At 44.0% G+C, this 21,495-nt stretch overlaps 1 protein-coding gene across 1 annotated transcript in view; it reads right to left on the bottom strand.

The window, feature by feature from the left end:
• Positions 1-4,585: 4,585 nt before the first annotated feature.
• SOS1 (SOS Ras/Rac guanine nucleotide exchange factor 1) overlaps positions 4,586-21,495 on the bottom strand; it is a 79,645-nt gene continuing 62,735 nt past the window's right edge. Inside the window, exons 17-22 of the mRNA XM_059720289.1 lie at positions 19,072-19,189; positions 16,158-16,330; positions 14,077-14,193; positions 13,602-13,866; positions 12,199-12,317; positions 4,586-10,311 (exon numbers count right to left, since the gene is read on the bottom strand). Coding sequence (XP_059576272.1) covers positions 9,817-10,311; positions 12,199-12,317; positions 13,602-13,866; positions 14,077-14,193; positions 16,158-16,330; positions 19,072-19,189 — 1,287 coding nt within the window. The 3' untranslated portion in view covers positions 4,586-9,816. The remainder of the gene's footprint in view (positions 10,312-12,198; positions 12,318-13,601; positions 13,867-14,076; positions 14,194-16,157; positions 16,331-19,071; positions 19,190-21,495) is intronic.

Here is a 21,495-nt window from a genome sequence, read left to right as displayed (position 1 = left end):
GGCACTAACTGCTACTAGGACCTGGGGCTCCAGGCCTCAACTGCTGCTAAGGGCTGAAGTATGAGGCTGCAACTGTTGTTAAGGCCTGAGGGACCAGGCCCAGACCATAGTTAAGGCAAAAGCCTGAAGCTCCAGACCCAGACAATTTCTAAGATCTGAGGCTCTAGGTCAAGACCATTGCTAAAGCCTGAGATTTCTAGGCCCAGACTGTCACTAAGGGCCAAAGTGCCAAGCCAAAATCATCACTAAGGCCTAAGAGGCCAGGCCCAAGCATTGTCAAGGACCAGGCCCTGAATATAACTAAGACCTGAGTCACCAGGCCCAAATTGTTACTAAGGCCTGAGGTGCCAATCCCGCACCGCCACTAATGGCCAAGATGTCAGGCCCAGAATGCTGATAAGGAGGTGCTAGGCCCAGGCTGTGCCGATGACCAAGATGCTAGGCCCAGACCACTGCATAGGGCCAAGCACACCAGGCCCAGACCATCACTAAGAACCCAGGGGCCAGGCCAAGACTGTTGCTAAGGCCTGCAGGGTCCAGGCCGGACTGTGGCTCTGGCCTGCAGCACACATGGCCACGGTCTACAGGTCCAGAGTGCTGCAGAGGCCCCAAGCTCCCACCAGTACTAAGGCCTGAGGGGCCATACCCAGGATATAGCTAAGGCCCAAGGTGCCAGGCCCTGCCCTGACCCAGGGCGGAGGGCTTGAAGTCCAGACCATTGCCAGGGCCTGAAATGCCAGATCAGACCATTGCTAAGGCACAAAACCAAGACTGTCACTAAGACCTGAGAGTCAAAAGCCAAGACTGTCACTGAAGCCCAAAGTGCCAGGCCAAGAACATCACTGTTCAGGCCCAGACCTTTGTTCAGGCCCAAGAATGCCAGACCGAGAGTCACTAAGGGCCAAGCACCAAGTGACGTTTCAAAGGCTTCGACATCACAAACGTAGGCTTCTCTTCATCTCCCCCTACCCATGTTATTTCTGCTTTCCATTACACTATGGAGAGCACTAGTGCCATGACAGGAATTTTCCTTTGGTTTTATGAGAAAATGAGCTCGTATGAGGCAACAGAAGTGGAGGAACAAGGTTACAAGTTGATGGAGGTGGAAGAAGAGGCTGAGGAGTTGATGGACTATGAGGAGCAGCAGCACAAGGCAGTGGAAGGCTGAAATGCTCTCAGAGATGTTGGAGATTCCCAGGGAGCTGATGAGGGTACCCAGGTCAATGGACGTGGTGATACCTAAGCTGTCTCCTCCACTGCTGCCAGGCCCACGCCACCCAGGCTCAGGGGGTAAAGGGCTTCTAGCCAACTGGGATGGTGATAGCCTTAATAGTTTTGTCCTCACCAGTTTTAAGAAAAAGGTCAACATTGTAGGAGTGTTTGGAGTAATCATGACCACTTGCTGCCTCAGAGTTTGTCCAGTGTTGGGCTTGGAAGATGACAGAAGTGCTGGCAGAAGCTACAACCATCGAGGCAGTGAATGTCTGGACTCAGCCTGGCCTTTGGATTCTGTCTCATGGAACTAGCACATGTGGAGGGAGCCAGCTGAGGGTGGCAGTGACCTTGATGGCACATCCTGGCTGGCAGCTGGTGCCTCTCCCCTGTGTACAGCTGCAGGACCTACAGAGCCAGGAGAAAGAGGCTGTTTGTGAGTTTGCAACATTTCTGAGATAACATGCTCTCTACCAGGGAGGCTGTGCACTGCCTGGCCTCAGATCAGGGGTTGTGCATGCCTAGGTGCTCAGTGACCATGGTAAGTTGGCCAAGCAGGCCCTGGCACAGACAGCTGCTGGCCAAGCCTCACCCCCTGGCCAATCTCTACTCGGTCTGCAGGGGCAGGTAGGCTGCTGGGTGCTGGCCATTGGCAGCCTGTGATTATTATTTTTCTACCATGTTAGAACAGCTTCTTGTTGAACTTCATGCCCTATATCCTTTAGGAATTCCTGCTCCTTTATTAGCCCTCTTGAACTCCTTTATCCTTTGGACCTTACTTAGTACTTCCACAATCAGCTGAAATGTGCCCTTTCAAAGACCTGTATCCTTGTTTTACTACTCTTATGCCTTCCCTTTCTTTGAATCATGAGTGCTACCATATCATAGGAAAGCAGAGCTGGAAGTGACCCCCAGAGGGTCATCTAGTCCAGCCTCCTTCTCAAAGCAGAATCATTCTTGACTAAACCACCCCAGCCAAGTGTCTGTTTAACCTGCTCTGGAAAAAACTTCCAACAATGGAGATTCCAACATTTCTCTAGATCAGGGGCGGGCAATTATTTTGGGCAGAGGGCTGCTTACTGAGTTTTGGCAAGCCATCAAGGGCTGCATGACAGGTAGCCCAGGGCAGATTAATATTGGTTTTCTAAATTTTTTAGGGGCCCCATGGGGCACCTGGTCCTCAGGCTGTATTTTGCCCACCCCTGCTCTAGGTAGTCTGATCCAGTGCTTAACCACCCTCGTAGTCAGAAAGTTCCTCCTAATCACCAACCTAAATTTTCCCCTGTTGCAGCTTGAGACCATTACTCCCAATGCTGTCCCCTACAGCCACAAAGCAAAGCTCATCTCCCTGCTGCCTATAATTACAGACCTACCAAAATTGTGAGTGTGTGATTTTTGTGGAAACCACAGTTTTGGGTGGGCTTTATGCTTTTTGGCAGACTCCCTGGAAAAAAAACAACATCTCTACTGCTAGAGATCCAGCAGTCCTCATGGCCACTGCATCCTGGCTGCACAGCCCACTGGGGAGACACGGGGAGGGGGGGGGAGAGGGGGGCAGCTGCCAACATGGCAAGAAATTAGAAATTAATTATTAAGTCATGGGAAGTAGTGTCAAAAGCTTTGCAAAGGTAAACATAGGTAAGCTATGTTACCTAACCTTAAGCTTTGTAGGTAAACATATCTGCTGCTCTCCCCTCACCCACAGAGCCTGTCACCTTACCATAGAAGGAAATAAGATTGATTGGGCATGACTTGTTCTGGATGAATCCATTTTGGCTGTTCTTGATCACCTTGTTCTCTTCTAGGTGCTTCACAATAGATTCTTTAAGGATCTGCCCTGTGATCTTTCCAGGCATAGAGGTTAGTTGACTGGTCTGTGTTCCCCAGATCCACCTTCTCCCCTTTCTTATAGACACTATGTTTGCCCTTTTTCAATCATCCAGGGTCTCACGTGACTGCCACAAGTTACCATAGAGGATAGACAGTGGCTGCAACATTACCTAAGCCAATTCCTGCAGTATATCATCCAACCCTGCCAGCTTGAAAGCATCTAGCTTCTCTAAGTAGCCCTTAACTTATTCTGCCACTACACTAGGCTGTCTCCTTCCCTATCTTTGCTGCCAACTGCTCTCTTCATCTGGTATCTGCCCCACCTGTAAAAACTGAAGCTAAAAAGGCACAAAATACTTCAGCCTTCTCTGAATCATCTGTAACTTCTGCATTTTGTACTGGACCTACAGTTTCTCAAGTCTTCCTTGCTTGTGACATACTTACAGAATCCTGTATTGCCTCTTATATCCCTTGTCAGCTGCATGTCAAATTGTGCTTTGGCCTTCCTAATTTTTTCTGTGTGTGCCCATGCAATACTCTTATACCCTTCCCTTGTTCTATGACCAATGATTGATTCCTCCAAAGTGTCCAATGACAGCCATTTTTTCCAAACAAGGTCCAAAATTAGTTACCCCCTTAGTTATACCCTCAACTTCCAGGACACATCCAGTAAGTTCCTAACATGTACAGCTGACATTTTATACTTTGCTGCATTATTCTTCCAGCAGATACTAAGGAAGCTGAAATCCCCCATTAGCATTCTTTCATAAGTTTTAAATACTCTTGTTACTTGCTTGAATAATGTCTCATTCACCTCTTTTTCCCTACTTGGTCTTCTATAGCAGACCCCCCCCCCCCATCATCACTAGTGTTCTTTTCTGCCTTTATTGTTATTCATATGCATTGTGTTTTCTTCTTTCTGAAGCTGGGACAAGCACATATTCTTGACATATACTACAATTCTTTTATTTTTTTAAAAACCAGCCTCATTCTTCTGAAACGAGGCATACCACCCTTTAACGTTGGGTTTTTTAAACGTACTGTTACCATTCAGCAAGTTTCAACAGTGATTGTTGCTGTTTAATACCTACCCTAAAAGCAAGGGGTTCCAGTTATTGCTAGATTCAAAATATTGGGTAGAATGATTCAAAGTCACTCTGACCTAGTTCAAAGAGTCCATACAATGCGTTTTAACTGGGACCAGAACACCCCTGTTCATTAAGTTCAGGTGTAAGCCTGCAGAACTAAAGAAAGGAACCACAACAACGCCCCCAGCAGCTGCATTCATCTTACTCTTCCACTGTATGTGCATGTGTGTGTACGTGCACACATGCATGTATATTAGTTTTGCTCATTCTCTGCCCTACATTGTTTCCCCTCCTACAGCAACTGTACAGACTTCTTAAGCTACTAAAATAAATTCATAGAACTGTGTAGCAGACTCAAAGATAACCTTAATGTACAGCACAACATTAAACTCAAACCCAGTATTAGACTAGTTAGATACCTTTGTAACTTACATATGCAAAAGTGCACACTTACAGGATATGTAAGGCATTTTTTATTTTTAGAACATATCTTTTTAATGCCAAAAAGTAACAGCCACTAGTAATTGTCACTTTAAATGCAATCTGAATACCATTGCAGACATAGCATACGAAGATCACTTACAGACATGGTTAGGTACACAGGTCATAAGATGTGCCAGTTGAAGATTACCACTTTATTTTTACATCTGGGCCAGATTGACATAGCTTTTTGACATTTAATTATTTTACCAAATAACCATGCCATTAAAACAAAGGCAAATGTACATATATACTAGAACAAACTTATTGGAACTTAACATTTTTACATTACAGTTGGACAAACAGAAAAAGGCTTGTTCTCTAGTAAATTAACCAAATTTGTCCGAAATAAACCCTACCCCACACACCCATATTGTCTACCTTGTAGTGAAAAAAAATTACAGATGTTCTTAATAAAAAGGCACATTTGGCAGCTACTAAAACTGGCATGCATCTGGCACAGGATTTTTTTCCCTTTCAACCTTTCAGTCACCTGGAACATGACTTCATGTTTGTTTGTTAGGGAGTCAAGTGTGACCTACCCTTAGTTCACTTGATTTGCAACTTTGCAGCAGTTGGCTACTTAATGCACTGTTTTTTATTAAAGGCAAAAGGGAAACTTGCTCACAGTTGACAGAAAAATGCACTTTAAGGTTTTTCTTCTTTAAAAAAATGGAAAATAAGGCATGAAATTTACAAACTAAGTTACAAGTGCTTTTGGCTTAGAACTGTACTGGGCCACATGTTTCTTTCCTTACCTAACAGAGCTAAAAAAGACTTCAGCCCATGCATCAAACATTTTGAAATGACACTTCAACAGTTAAAATAAGATATTTAAAGAGAAAAATCTAAGAAGCTGCCAACATTTTTATTTACCCTTTTCAAATGGATTTTTCAGCAAGACCGTGCTTGTTAGCTGAAAAGGTATTCACCTTGAGAGGGGGGCAAGGTGCAATTTTTACATACTGCAGGCCAAGTTTTAAGGAACACTGTTACAATTCTAAGACAAACATTCATAAATGAGGGGCTTTTCTTAACTGAGTTTAAAAGCAGAACCACTAGAATCATCAGTACCAAAGGCTGTTTACACACCTGCTATGCCAGGTCAAGACTAGAACTACAGCAGACACCTCCTTTTCTTTACGATGCCACAAGGCCTGTAGCAAAACAAGTGCATTTAATCAGACCTTGTGGTACAGAATAGACTTCCTTGAATATAACATAATAGAACCATCTCTTTCAAAAGCACATCAAGGACCTGGGTCCAAAACCCACTAACGTGTGTGGAAAGATTCCCATAAATTTCAGTGAGTTTTGGATCAGTTGCAACAGAGTAAAAATGATACTGGAGCTTATTCTAATAAGGAAAGTCTAATTTAAGATGTCACATACTAAAAGCAAGACACATGGACACACACAATTCTGATAACCTAAAACTCAAGAGAAGAGGCCAGTAAGGAACCATAAACAGACTTCTCTTGGGACATGGGCCTCTCTACCTTGTAAAGTAAAGTGACAGTTAAGCAAGAATTTAGAAACAATCACAAGAGCTCACCCTAGAAGTGATTGTTAGTTTATGGCATGGTACTGATTCTGAAACACAAGTTAGGTTTTCTCCAAGATGACACACCAAAATCATATCTCAATTACTGAACACCATGACAGCCGTACTTACCGCCTAGTAACCAGGCAGGGAATTAATTAACTTTTCCTTGTATTTTATTATAAACTGATTTGAAATAAAATGTGCAATGCTAGAAATACCAGCTTTTTTTTTTTTGGAGAACTTTTTTTTTTTTTTTTTAAACAAACTTATCCAAGTGATTGTTTTTATTTCTTTAAAAATGAATTTATGGTTATTATCCTACACCATTACACTGCATTCTAAATCAAGGAGAGAGGTAATTTAGAAATGGCTTAAATAAAGCACTGGTGACCTCTGTTCATTGAAGGCCTCCATTTCTCACCCTCCCCAGCCTAAGCACCCAGCAGCTGAAGAACAGCTCTCTGTAGCAGTATATGCTGTCTTTTGAGCAGTGTCAGACTTTAGTCTGGGGTCTACAGCAATGCACCAATCTAATTTAGACAGTGCTTGGCCAACACTGAAGTATGTTTCATCATCCCCTGCTGTTTTTTTAAGTCATTTTACCAACTCCCTGGCCAGTGTGAATAACAAAATATGATTCCATTTTCTCTGCCTGCATTTAACGATATTTGTTTTGCCATCCTAGGCACATCAGTCGCCAATACAAACATGGCCAAATGAGAAATTCAGTGCTAAAAGAATTATTTCTCGCAAATGAAACTGACAGCCTACGAGACAAGCCAGTGCTTTGCATCTGTGCTCTAGACCAGCATTTCTCAACCCATGGGTCGCAAGAATATATGAGAGTTGTGACTAAACTTTAAAAATGGATTATCCTTTAAAGGAGAAAAATGTGGGAAACTGTGGCTTTTCCCTTGCAGGCTGGCAGAGTTCCAGCCTGCAAGGGTCTGTTTGGGGCCCCCCACCGCTCCACACACTGGAGTGCTGAGGTCTGGGGGCAGTGGGTCAGGACAGGCCATCAATGTTTACTAATGGGTCCTGGTACAAAAAAGGTTGAGAACCACTGCTCTAAACTTCTAGCCTAGATGCAAGGGATCTGGTTGTTTTTTAGTCTCGTCTTTGATACTTTGTCAGTGAGGGAGTGTTCCTTGCACTGGTGAACACTGACATCTTCTGCATGACAGAAGGATGGTGCAGGGGAGAAGGATGGTGCTGCAGTCTAAAGGGAATTTAAAAGCTCATCATGTAGTGCTTGATTTCCTCATAATTAAGGGCTTTGGATCCTCAGTGCAACTTGGAAGGGAGGTGGTATTATTCCAATTTCACAAAAGGGAAATCGAGGCACAAATAAGATTTAGTAACTCCTGCTAGAACCCACAAAAAGTCTGTACCTGAAACAGGAATGGAGTCTGGCTCTCCTGTACTCCAGTCCAATGACCTAATCACTGGACCACTCTCCCTTCCTAGCAACCATGTTTCTGAGCATACAGAACAGGAGATAAGAGCTTGGACATCTGGCGTTGAGGGAGAACTCCTTGGATTTCCTCTGGAAAGCCATCAGTTTTTACAACTTTCCCGTGGTTATTCATTTCCCTTAGTTAAATCTGAAGCACTAGCAACTCTACATTGCCTGCAGGACAGGGTTGGATAAAGCACATATGTCAAAGTCCTCCTTTGAAGCTGAGTTTATAAATCTGACAAACAAAGAGGAGAAATACCATTTTTTTTGCCAGGAAAATGGTTTAAAAAATAGATATATAAACCTAAAGCTACACAAACAAATTCTCAGTATCTGGCTACGACAAAGTTTGCTGCTTAATGCTGATGAAAGCTAAACATCTTCTGAAATGTAAAGACCGTGTTCTAGTATGATGGAGCACATTTTACTGATCTAATGGCACTGTAAAAAGTTACTCAAATGGATTTCCAGCATGACTAATTGCTCTAGGAAAACCATTGTTAATGACATGGCTTTCTGGGTTGCTGAAATGTATTTGTATCAAAGAAGAAACATGATGGAAATTTACTATGACCCATGAGCCTTATTAAATAAAGATGAGATACTGCACACTTCACAAACATTACTGTAGTGGAGAATAATAAAACTTCTTTTCTTCAATAACTGGCATGCATTATTGTCACAGTATTGGTTAGAATCAGAAGAGCAGTACACAGGTTTATGGATAATCCATGTCATGATATTTATGAAGGTAAATGCTCTGTCATGTACATTTGTGACACAGTAAATAACTACTGTAAAGATTAGGAGATTTTTTTAAGACAAAGTTTGAAATTCTATAGCACGCTGCATATATGAGATATGGGAAATTTTAAAACGTATACAGTAATTCACTTTGGGAGAAACCCAGCTCTTTCATTCTAACTAATCTTTGTTTCACAGCCCACAACTCAATTTTTCTTTAAACTGTTATTTATTACTAAAATACATATACTGAACTAGGAAAAAATGCGTACCACAACATGTGCTTTTATCCCCTTTTCAGTGTTTAACTGAAAAACTGAATTGTACATTTGTCGTTGTAATAATTTAAGGTACGTCAGCGAAACAAATATCTGTCTCTATTTCAATTAAATTAAAAACAATCTGCAAGTATATTTATGCAACATTCACTATATACATGATTTACGCAACTTCAAGGCAATTCTATGTATGCTGATTAATCTATTATTAGTAAAACATGACTATAACTATGGAAAATGGCCAGCAAGTGCTCCTTTCACAACAAGTGATGGTGTTTTCATGGCATGATTAAGTACAGCTAAAAGCCATGAAATGGATTATCAGTAAACCTTAAAAAGAATGGAGATACCCTAGCATAGATTAACAGTCTCCTAAATGTAGTAGTATAGTTACTTCAGACAATAGTGCTGCTGTTTAAAATTCTGCCGTCATTTTAATGACATAGGACTTTAATCTGCTCTAGTTAAAGAAAGCAGTAATTACACATTTATGCTTCCTGGCAATTTTTTTTGAACTGGCACCATAATTTCATAAAATAATAATTAAGTACCTCTTTGGTGAGACCTAGGTACCCACACTATTCGTTGTAACAATTTGTAAACAGGACCGCAATGCAGTGCTATGCCTTTGTTCTAACACAGTTAGGTACCACGGATCTTCCTCACAGTCCTTTTCATGATTTTGGGAAAGTATTTGAAAGCAGGGAGTAAAAGCAAAGGGAAGTTAAGGAGGATACAAAGTTCCCTGTTTGAGATTTTTTTTTTTTTTTCCAAAAGTGCATAATTTTTTCATTCCAATAACTGGGTCACTGTATGGGACTGATGCACACAAAACTACTTTTCTATTCTGTCCTGGACGTTAGAGATCATTACACAAAACACAGTCTCTGCTCATTGGCCAGAGAAGTCCCTCGAGTCTGTTTTCTGGTACAATCAGTTGTCCAATTACTCTAGAACAGTGTCCCACATACTAAAATAGGAACTTCAAGTCCATCAGTTGCTTTGCGATAATGTCTGCTTTTGTGATTCAGTTTCTGCATCCTGCATTTCAAATTTATCATAGAGTTTTTAGTGTTTGGTGTACACATACTAACTCCTTGGCGCCAGCAGATTCAGTGCATCCATTGCCAGCAACAGACATAGCGCCAGGGAAACGCAACTCCAACAGCAAAGACTAACTCAGGAGGAGTGGGCGTTCTCCAGCAAAGGTGGTCCGTCTCGATGCATCGATGGATGTGTGTGCTCCCTTTTATAAGTTTTTGGAGGAAGCTTTGGGATATGTTGAGAAGTGCTTTGTCGTGGAGGAACAGGTGGCCCAGCAACAGGTTGGAGGTCCACATCTTGCGGTATCAAAGGAGGTGATGGCAGATGTCTCCGTGCTACATGTGGAGAAGGAGTTTGAGGGGGCGGGGGAGTAAATGGAGAAGGACTGTTTGGAAAAAAGGTATTGCCGAGTTCACTTTTTCGACCTAAAGGTGGGGGCTGGAGGTGTAGTGGTGAGCTAGAGAAGACATCTGGTGTTCGCACAGGTTCTCGCGGTGGTAAAACAGGAGGGCTTTCAGGGGGGTCTGATATGGAGGTCCGATCTGGCACCGAGTACCTTGGCGAATAGACTTTTGAAGTGGGTTGTCTTGGAGGAATTGCTGGTGGACTGTCCATATGTGCAGAAGTAATCTGGAGAAGATAAACATTTAATTAAATGGTTATTACTTAAACAGCAGTAGCCCCCAAAGGCCTCAAAATCAGGATGAGGGCTCAGCTGCATTGCTACATACTATACAAACACAAGTTATCCAATCAAAACCTGGAGTAACAACAAACAAGTGCAAAACAACTTAGAAGAACTAGGGAGGGAGAACAAATGAAACTGATCAAGCAAAGCAGCAAGTGGGAGGAGCTGACTGGAGCTGGAAGAAACAGGCTCCTCTTATGGGTATGGATAGTGAGGGGTCAGTTGAAAGTAGAGATGGGGAAGCGGGAATGCATCGGGGGCTGTCATGAGGTGACTGCATAGCCATGGCTGGAAAGAAGAAAGATGCATGGGAAAGGCTGCAGAAAGGACTGGGGGCTGCAAGAAGCAGACTGGCTCAGTGGTCAGAGCAACAATTCCTGAGGAAATTCCAGCTCAGCTGTTTGATCAGGTGCTGGGGTGCCCATCAGTCCTTGAGCAAGAGCCCTGGGAATGAGTAGGATCACAAAGCACTTTTCCTCTAGAGAACAAGGGATTAGGGGGGAAGAGCAGAACAGGCTAATGCTCTTCAAGGGGGCAAACAAAACAATATTCTGTCCTGAAGACTGAAATAATGAAATCAAAGTGGGATTTTTCAAAGCCACTTAAGTGACCCAAGAGTGCAAATTTAATTGAAGGGAAAGGAGGCTACAATACACTCTGCCACTGAAAACAAAGGGGAGTACAATCTCCGCTGGGGCTAGCGACAGAAATTACACACTGGTTCAAATCCATAACAACAGAAGTTCAGTGCACACAAACAGCTTTCAAAATAGCAAAAACTGGTTTAAGATAAACCTGAATGGATGTAGTATCAGCATGAACTGGTTTAGGTTAAATTGGTTTACTGAACTTCTGTACCAGATCCCCTCCAGATTCAAGTTAACTCACAGTCCCCCAGCATCCCAGGAATGCTTTGCACTCCACTCCATGCCCCCCCCCCCCCCCCCCCCCCCCCCCCCCCGGTCACAGGGTGGCTCGGCTAGCCTTGGCCCAAGCTGTCTGCTCCAGTTGAGCAGGGAGGTGTGCTTGAGCTGCCCCGACTTCTGGTCTGAGCCACTGCAGGCATGTGGCTGCATTTCTGGAATCAAAAGTAAATGTCTGTTCACTTGTTTATTGGTTCAATCTATGCAGCATAGACTAACCTGAAAAGACTGAATTGATTCAGGCTTGGACTTTCTGACTGCCTGTATTTAGCCTAGGTGGCTTGGGAAAAACTAATAAATCACAATTTAATTCTATAAGGCCCTGAGCACTTCCCCACAGAAGTCAAGAGGCCTCTGCTCTGGGTGCAGAGGCAGGCCTGAGTCACGATCAAGGGCCAGACACACACATGCAGGGAGAGGAAAGACTGAACAGTATGTTGGACAAGAAACTGAGGCAGACAGCATGGGCTCAACACATTTTGCTGAAGCTCTTGGGGCAGACAAATTCCAAAACCATATCACATTACAGCTGGTCTTTCCTCCCTTCTCCTCCCTACATCCCCTTTTGGGATTATCTTGCTGGATAAGGAGGGATGCCTGAAGCCACAACTTCTCCTAGCCAAAGCTGGGACAGGAACACACAAGCTCTGAGCCTAGGTAATGAAAAGTATTCCAAGCCCTAACTTTAGATTCCTTTCATACTATTACAATTGGTTTTCTGCCCCCACTCTGGTCAGAGGTCTGTCTTTTTGCAGGCTTAGGAAAACAACTACATACTCTTCTCATCCAATCCCATTTTGCTGAAAGCCGTTTCCTCACTTTACAGACACCCTGTGTTACCCTTGTGATAATATGTATCTCACTATTTCTCAAATATATACATTCAGAGTTTATTTATTTATTTACCTTTGATGGGGAGGATTCTGCTGGGGCAGATTCTGGTCGTCTCCGTGGAGGAACGGGAGGGGGAACAGGTGTTTCATCAGAGCTTTTGGTGAAGCTTATGGATGACACTGAAGCAGATCCTGGTGAACATTCAAAAACAAAAGCTTGAACATGACTGCACTTTATATCCCTTTTGTTATTTTTTTCTGCTTGCCTTTAACAACAGTTCAGTACGTAACTGTTAACTTGTACTGAAGCATGCATAACAAATGAGTGTGAATGGAGGGGAGATAATTCAGTAAATTATCATCATAGAGTTACTTTGCTCAAAAAAACCAACCAATGCCCACCAACTAGCACCAAACCAGTTGTAAAGCATAAAAATATTTTTAATCAAGCTGTTTAATTTCACACAGGGAACCTGAACAGAAAATCTCTTTCTGGCATCTGAGCAAACTGCTGTATTACATTAGAATTTTCTCACTCTTCTCTACTCTCCAAAAATACATATGGAGACTGTAGATGCTTCCATTACAGAAGCAGCATAAGGACTGATGTAAGCCTGAAGCTTAATGATGCAGAAATAACTTCTTTTGGGGAACAATGAGCCCAAAGACTAGGACTCAGTAGATCAAGGGTCAGTTTCCCAGTTTTGCTACTAGCCTGCAGCGTGACTTTTGCTGTGGGCAAGCCCATTCCCTTTTCAGTGTGAAAATGGGGCTAATGTTATAGATGCTACTATGAAAGCTTTGAGATTCACGAATTTAAACAAGCATTTTAAAAACTTAGTATTATTAGAAATACTTTACAGAGCAAGTAGTCTTCTTTAGTTGATAGAGAATGGAGAAAAGGCTGAGGTACTGATGCAATAAGGCATAAGTGCTGCATTTAGCAGAAGGCAGGATAGTATATACAAGTGTTATTTAAATTTCACTCAAACCTTATGCTTTCTTTCGTTTAAAAAAAGACTGACATTTAGTTGAGACCAGGTAAGTAGGTCTGGCACTGAATAAGGTAGCAGAATTCTATTACCCGCACTATGCAGTACAGACCAGTGCCAAGTACCTACACCACAAACTTTCCAGGTGATCCTTGTTTTGCTAAAGCAGAAATTTAGGTTTTGCTGCAAGAATCAGGCTGAGAGCACATTCCACAGCCACTAATAATCTATTCCCCTTTCAGCATTCTGCTCTGGCAATCTCTCTGCAGGGATTTTAAATATCACACAAGCAAGGCTCCTAATTCTACGCTATTCCTTACTTGACAATCATTTTTAAGTTAACATTAACCAAAGTAAAAATGCACTGAGACTTGCTGTCACCATACAAAGAGACAAGAGTACAAGGATATAATCACTTCTGAAGAAGGAAATGTGTTTGTGCCAGAAATAATTATTTAAGACCATTCTTGGATTTAGCACCTACTTGAATGGAAAGGACTCGAAGGGTCCGAGTCAAATACACTGCAGGCATCTGTAGTGCTAGAAGTGGCAGATGCTGGGGGTGGAGTCAGAGGTGTTCGTGGAGAATTGGGTGCAGATGCTGTACTTTCTGTTTCACTCTCAGGGATGCGACTGTAACTAATTTTTCGTGGCTCCTGTTGCAGTGGCGTAGGATGTCTCATGGTACCTGGTCTTGGGTTTGAAGGGCGAACACCTGGAGACTTGAGGGGATAGTTGTATTTTTTTGGCTGCAAAGACATCAGGTGATAAATATCAGTTAAATATCTTGTAGTACAATAAAAATGGACCTTTACAAGTCAAGTTACCTTCTCCCCATCACAAAAATTCATATAGTTTCATCTCAATGCTAATCAGTTCTTAAAACAAATTCTGCTATATTGTTGAAAGCACAGGTTTAAAAAGAGTCTATTAAGAAAGAACAAAATCTGAATACTAACAAATCTTGGTGGAGGCTTGGAATTTCGTGGCTCAATTTCCAATGACTTGTTGAACAGATAATCTGTGAATTCTTTCTCCATGCTACTTCCCATTGGATTCAAATTTTCAAAAAACCTCTGGAATACAAGTAAAAAGTGTACAGAATAAGCTACTTTTACAGACTGGGTTCTAATGCCTTTATTATACAGTTCTCAAAGGTTTCAGGAGGAATATTAGGTAAGTAGTTTTAACTGAGAAAACAATCAGTAACCATTTCACTTAAACAATCAGTAGTGATATCAAATATAATTGTCGTTTGTCCCACAATTCCCATTACCTTGACAAATATCTCTTCAACTGACAACACACAGAAACCCCAAGGGTCTGCAAGGACTCCAGTGAAACCTACTTACATTATCCCATTTCTCATTATAATGCATTACAGCGAGGGAATGTAGCACTTCAAGCACATGCACATAACAAAGGAATTTAAAATATTGTACAAAAGCAAGTTCAAATGAAAGGATTACTTTTCTTTTTACAATTTGGAATAGCTTCAAAGTGAAGGGCTGGAGTCACATTTTTATGTTGTAAAAAGGGAAGTTACCTCTAATTCTAACTTTTAGAGACCCAAACATAAAATTCTCATTCAAGAGACCAACCAGGCCCAGAGAAAAGCTAACTGGAAATCCCTTACTTCAATTTTTTACTCCTTTTGAACAATAGCATGCCAGAAACCCACATCTGGCCAGTACATGCTTCCAGCTGTTTTTATCAGTTTCTGAAAGTATTACAAGGAAGCAAAAGCCCCCAAAGCACATCTTTGTATTTATAAAAATAGATCAGTAATAATTTACATACCCTAGAGGATGTCAGTTTGAATGCTAAAAAAGTACACCATATCAAAAGCATCCTTGCCATTTTAGGGAGGGCTAGAGGTAAAAGAAAGTGTCGCTGTACCTTTAAGAAGCAGAATATAAGAACCTAGCCCTCCCCTTAAAGAAACTGAATTCCAAAGTCTCAGCCTTGGAAAGCAGACAGCTCAAGATGGTGCACATTTAAAAATGGAAAATGAAGATCATCTTGCAAGAGTTATCAGAGCAAGGAGACCATTTATAGAAGGAGTGGGCAAAATGGCCTGCAGGCTGCATCTGGCCTGACAATTGATTCTATCCAGCCTGCCGGCTGCCACTGGGAGTCTCTGCTCCCTCACCCCCCAGATTCCCTCCCCTGACTAGCTTCCTGGATGGGGTGTAATGCAGCGTGTCAAGTAGTCACCCAGCTTGCTCAATGCAATGAGCCACTGTGGAGCCGCTCAGCCCAGGGCAGCCCCCCCACCTCAACTTTCTTGGTGTGGTACAGCAGCTCAGTGTGGCAAGTGGCATGGCTACTCAGTGTACTGCACTGTGCCCAGTTCCATGTGGGCCCAGCTGCCAGTGGTTGTGGCGCTAGGACTGCACAGCTCCAACAGGAAGCTGGGAGGGTGGGCGGCAGGGGGAGGTGGAGGAACAGGAATTTGCATGCTGCATGGCCTGGCCTTGGCTACGGCAGAGTAGAATGGCATGGAGTGCAGCCCTCTCTCAGGCTCCCAGAGGCAGCTGGATAAAATCAAATGCCCCCCAGAACAGCTCACCAAAACTTCCTAAGTGGCTCTCCAGCCCAAATAATTGCCCATCCCTGGTCTATGGGAAAGATGGCTACGTAGGTTATCACAGCCCATCTAAATCAAATGCAGTGAATATAGATCTGATGAAGAGCAAATCCATTAAAGACCACTGGGAAACAGGCAACAGCACAAGGGGAATGGTGGAAAAAATGCAAATTCTGAAAAGAGCTTTGCTACCAATGCCGAGAAGGACCCACTAAAATATACTGTAAACAGAGACTGGGACTTTTGTACCTGACAGTCACCACATCTCATTCACTGCTATTACTGTGTCCCAACAGCTCTCTCTAGGACTTGAGATCCAAGAGTGAGAAGCCTGATGTTAACAATAAATTTAATAGCAACTCTAAAATATACATTTACAACTCACCACAAAGTATCCTTAATATTTGGATGTATAAAAAAAAAAAAAAAAAAAAAAAAAAAAAAACTTACTCTGATGTCAAATTCCACTCTTAAGCAGTAGGGCTGGTTCTGGTACTGCTGTATCTCCCCAGTGATTTCAGCTACCTTCCTTCGCTTGCTGAAGTTTATTAGCTCTTTTCCATGTCGTTTTAGAAATTCAGGGTTGCCTTCTTCTGTTTTCAAGATGTTTGTCAAATAAATTCCTAAAGCAGTGCACAGAAGAAACATTACGATTTCACAGTATAAAACAAGGAGAAAACAAACCATGGCTAGAACAGGAAGAAGGCAGGATAGGCTTGTACATTATACAGTGACAAAATCAGAGATAAGCTATTCATCTCTGGTTTAGAATATATCTAAATCTATATCAAAATAGATAGAGATAGAATAGGAAAGCCTTTTAAAGAATTAAACTTAAGTAATGCAGTTACTTAGTGACAATTTTCTCTATGGGGCTCACTGACAGAATTGTGTCCAAATTTCATGTAAGGGCAATATATTGAACTTTAAAATATGTCTTTCCTTGTAAACTGCCAGGTTATATAATATGAAAAAATCAAAATAAAAAAAATCGTAACATGAAAATATATCAAAAATCTGAAAATCAATCCACTGCTCATGAAGCTCATGCCACCTATACTGAAGAATGAAAATCTAAGAGTTTGAGTTTCACAAGATAATGAGATTTCATGTATCAGAGGAAGCCTAAGAGTCTTCTCATGAGCACCATTCTTCCCAGAGCCACAAAGCCTTGGGCAACCCACATCCACATCACTTTGAGATTAGGTGTAAAACATGTTATGTTAGGTTTTGCCCTTAGCTCATGATGCAGGTTTTGACATCAGCTCATGATGCAGCGGTCTCCTATACTGGCCTCAGAAACATTTAACAGCATAGGGAGTAGAGAAAGAGCACATACCTCTCAGCAAAACTCATGTACCCTAGCTTGAAAACCAGTGCCCTGTGGCAAGTTTTCATAGCCAATTGTATCTGAGACGTCCAGCTCAGATGCATTCATTTTGCCCAAACCCAAAAAGCCATTGACACCATTATTCCAAGTCCTTGTTTGAAAATTGCTTGCAACAACAGAACACTGCTAGAGTTGGAGACTCAGTGGCAAGCTTATCAGCAGGGATCCTGGTTTTCTCTAATTAAAAACTGCAAATTCTCTGATAAAAAACCCCAAAACCCTTGATAAAAATTAAAGGCCCCCCACAGCCCCGCCCCAGCACTGCTGGTGCCCCGCATCCCCCACCACAGCCTCAACAGCCCTCCTGATGCCCCTCACAACAGCTACCCAGACCCACAGATGTAGACATGCAGACACAGAAGCACACACAGACATTGACACCCACTTCAACAAGTAAGTGTGTGGGGGGAAGAGGCGGGGGAGGGCAAGGGATAGATTAAGAAGCAGGGGGTGGAGGGGGGGGGAAGGAAGGTGCCCAAGCCCACTCCCAGGAGCAGGGCCAGGGGGTGAGGGCAGGGGTGCCACTCTGTGGGCTGCACATGTGCCAGCCAGCTTGACAGGGTTCATACACGGAGGCCGCCACCGCAACTCTGCCACTGCGCCCTGCACTACCATCCCGCAGCCACCCGCATGGCAGCGCAGTGGCAACCACTGCTGCACAGCTCTGGGAATGGCTCTGCGGTGGCAGCGGGAGGTTTTCTAGGCAGCGGCTGTCACCGCTGGCACACAGCAGCTGCTGCTGCTTACCTGTGGGGCCACCCGTGCCAGTGGTAATGGCCGCTGTGTACAGAACCTGCTGCCACCATGGACCCATGCCCAGCGCTGTGCAGCCGGCTGCACAGCGGCAGTGTGGTGGCGGCCATGGTCACCATGCGGTGCAGGACGATGGTGGGGATGGCTGCGTGCCACCCAGCTGCCACCACACTGCTGCTGCCCCCTTCGGCTGGCCGCACAGCTCTGGGCATGGCTCTACGGTGGCGCGGGGAAGTTTTGTAGGCAGCGGCTGTCACCGCTGGCATGGACCTGCAGGTAAGCAGCAGTGGCTGCCACGTGCGAGCCACAGGTACAAACATTCACCTGCTGAAGCCTTGAAAAGTGAAGAGCTTGCAGTGCTGACACTGCAGCTGGGGGAGGAGGGAGGGAAGGGTGCCCCTGTGCACACATTTCAGTGTGCTCTGCAGACTCCCTTAGTCTGCCTGGTGAAAGATGGCAGCAGTGCATACGGCAGTCCTGATAAACTGCTCATGATCAGTCTGGGTTAGCCAGCGTTTCCATGCAGCACGATATGAGATTGTGAAGGGGACATGTTCTGCTCCCTGATGGAGCAGCAAAGTGCAGCAAGTAACACACTGTCTCCTTGAGGAAGGTGAGGGTGCAGGGGAGGGGGAAGGAGAAGGGAGGAATGCTGAAGGACCAGGTTCTCTTCTGAGAGAAGCCACTGCATGCACAGACATTCACCCTTTTGGGCGTAATTTAACCTTGGTTGTTCCCAGATTATTTTTCTCTTAGAGTGGCAATTTTCATAAACAACAGTGTGGAACTTTACTTAAAACAAAGTTCCTTTCCCAACACTGCCATGATTTTTTCTTTTTCAAAAGGGTCCTTGGAAAAAAAAAAATCCTGTTCTCTGAAACAGACACTGGTCAAAGCAGGGTTATTTTTTAAAGTCCTACACCCACAGATATTGCATAAATATCCTCCCATGCGTTTGGAGAAAAAAAATACTTTTTCTGAACAGATCCATTTTTTCAGGCCAATGTTTTAACATTTTGAAAAAGGGTTTTTATAAAGGGAAGCATGTTGTAACTTAAAGAGGAAGAGGCTACTGCTTCTCTGTAACAGAACAAGCTTGGAGGTTTTCTGTAAAGAAACTTAACCTCTTTTCACCAAAGTAAACATTAAAATTTTGTCACCGGTTTCAACTGAAGCAGGGTATTTCTTTTATATTTCTCATCTAGAATCAAACTTTCTTACCAAAGAAAGGCACACATGGAGGATTAATAGACCTGAGTTTTGCCAAGTATTTCTTATAGTGATCCTCACTCAGCTCATGAGCTTCTTCTAAAATCTTCTTTTGACGACTTGGAATTTGCTGAAAAGACATACAGAAAGGTCAATTAGAAAGGCTTGGTAGTCCAGTGGCCAAACATGAATTTGGGAGCAACAGATGTCACTGGCTTGTGGGACTATAAAGCCCAAAGAAGTTAAGTGATTTATCTAGTTTCCCATCTGTAAAATGGGAAACTAATAAAGAAAAAAGCTACATTGGTGCAGAATATTCAACATTCTACAAGCCATTAAGGAATTTAAAAGTTTTAGAAATACTGTATAACATCAATATTATTAATGAAAAATAACAAGGATTAGAAAGCCTTGATAATAATTCACCTTGCTGCTATAAAACAGGATTAACATCAGGTGCAAGAAAAGTCCATCTTATGTGAACAGCCCTCACTAAACTGGGCCAGAGAGCATTTCCTGGTTGAATCTCATTGGCACAGGGAAACACAAACAGCCCAGTTAGCTAGGGAAGGATTCAGAGGCCTTAGCTGCATACAGACATTAATTTTTACTTGAACAAAATGTATTCAGGTAGAAAAATAGCCCAGGAGCTGACTTACACAGATGTTCTTCCAGCCCCATGGCAGGAGAAGTTCACAGGCAAGCTCTCCAGCTTGGGGGTGGGGTGGGGGGGGCGGCAGCACTGCAGGGTTACTTCCTGGGCCACCCCAACTCTTAGACCCGTGGTTCCTAAACTGACAGATTGTGCACCACCAATTTAAAATGATACAACCTTAAGTGCCACCAACAAATTTTTCAGTTCAACCTGAAGTACCACTAGCAAATTTTTGTTATATAAAGTAAGTATAATAAATCTGTTATCTGCGTACCACTGGTGGTACGCGTACCAGATTGGGAATCACTGTCTTAGAGGATCTTCCTCATTAATTGGATAGCCTACCCTCTCCCTGCCTGGGAAAGGGGCTGGCTGCCAAGCAGCAGTTAGCAGCTGCTGAAAAGCAGCAGCCGTCACAGACAGCTAAGGAAGGTTCGTGCCACAGGAGAATGCCCCCCACCCCCACAATCAGGAGACTGCGGGGGGGGGAGGGTCCTCCCATGGTGGGAACCCTCCCAGATCTCCCCTGCAGGAGAATAGCTGCCCTCCTTGCACTCTTATGGACTGACCCAGAGGAGTGCTGGAGGCAGGGGAAGACTACTAAGATACCGCTGCAAGGCTCCAGGAGCCTTACCACAGGGGTACAGCAGCCTGTCTCTCCCTGTACTACTCCAGGCTGACCCAAAGCAGTGCTAGGGGAAGCTCTTGGTCCCACCACTCAGCTAAGCAGCAGGGGAGAGAGGACAAGGTGGGGTAGAAGGGGCTGGGAGGCAGGCTTTGGAGGCTTCCCTAAGGCTCTAGACTCCTCTGGCTTTTAAAACTGGTTCCTCTTGCTGCTCAGCTGTGTAGCAAGGGAATGGAAGGAGAAGCTGCTGTGGCCAAGAGCTATGCTTGCAAAGCTGGGTGCTGCCAAGAGCTGGGTTGCTGTACATATCAGCTTTTCAATTGCCACCTGCCATTCACCTGAGCAGTGGGGGGAGGCAAGGGGAAGCCATGGGGCAGTGCTTCAGCAATGCCCAGGAGCCAAGCAGAGGCCGTAGAGTGGTGTGGTATGGCAAAACCCTTGCCTGTTTCTCACACTAGGGTGCAGCTGGGGCTGTTCCTCCCCTCTATTGACAGGGGAGGGGGAGTAAGGGGGGGAAGAAACATGGGGAAGCAATTGCCTTGGGGCCCAGCACTGCAGAACTGGACCCCAGAGGCCTGGTCCTGCCAGCTTCTGCCCCAGTGCTAGGATCAGCACTGGATCCAGGGCACATGACCCCATGGGTCTGGAAATTTAGCAGCAGAGGAGCAGTGCACTGTTCCCCCACTGCCAAATTTTCTGGACATGTGGGGAGCACCATGGAGCAGCTGACATGGTGCTATGGGCCGGATCTGGCCTGCAGGCTATGGGTTGACCACCTCTGGTCTATACCAGGATGGCATCATGCCCCTGCTCACCCATATCCACAGGCACACTCCAAACCCAGAAGTGGGTCAGTGAAGCCAGTCCAGGTTTGAATCCTGTAGCCAATTTCAAGCCCTCAGTCTCTAGCATGCTTGTTAGTGGCCTCCCAGTATTGTCCCTGAGTGGGCTCACCAGGAAACTTCTGGGCTGGCATATGCCCACTTAGAAACATCTTGGCCAGGACATGCTGCTGCTGCAGTATGGACAAGCCCCAATGAACCCTTCTGGCAGCAGGAGACCATTTCCTATTGTCGGCAGATAGAGGGTTCCTCCACTTTCCCCAGGAACTACACTGATTTTTTTGTTTATGCCTTTCCATTTATCTGATTTTTAT

This window comes from Alligator mississippiensis, chromosome 1, assembly GCF_030867095.1.
Source record: "Alligator mississippiensis isolate rAllMis1 chromosome 1, rAllMis1, whole genome shotgun sequence".
In the NCBI taxonomy this organism is placed as follows: domain Eukaryota; kingdom Metazoa; phylum Chordata; order Crocodylia; family Alligatoridae; genus Alligator; species Alligator mississippiensis.
This window is presented reverse-complemented; position numbering and strand designations above follow the sequence as displayed.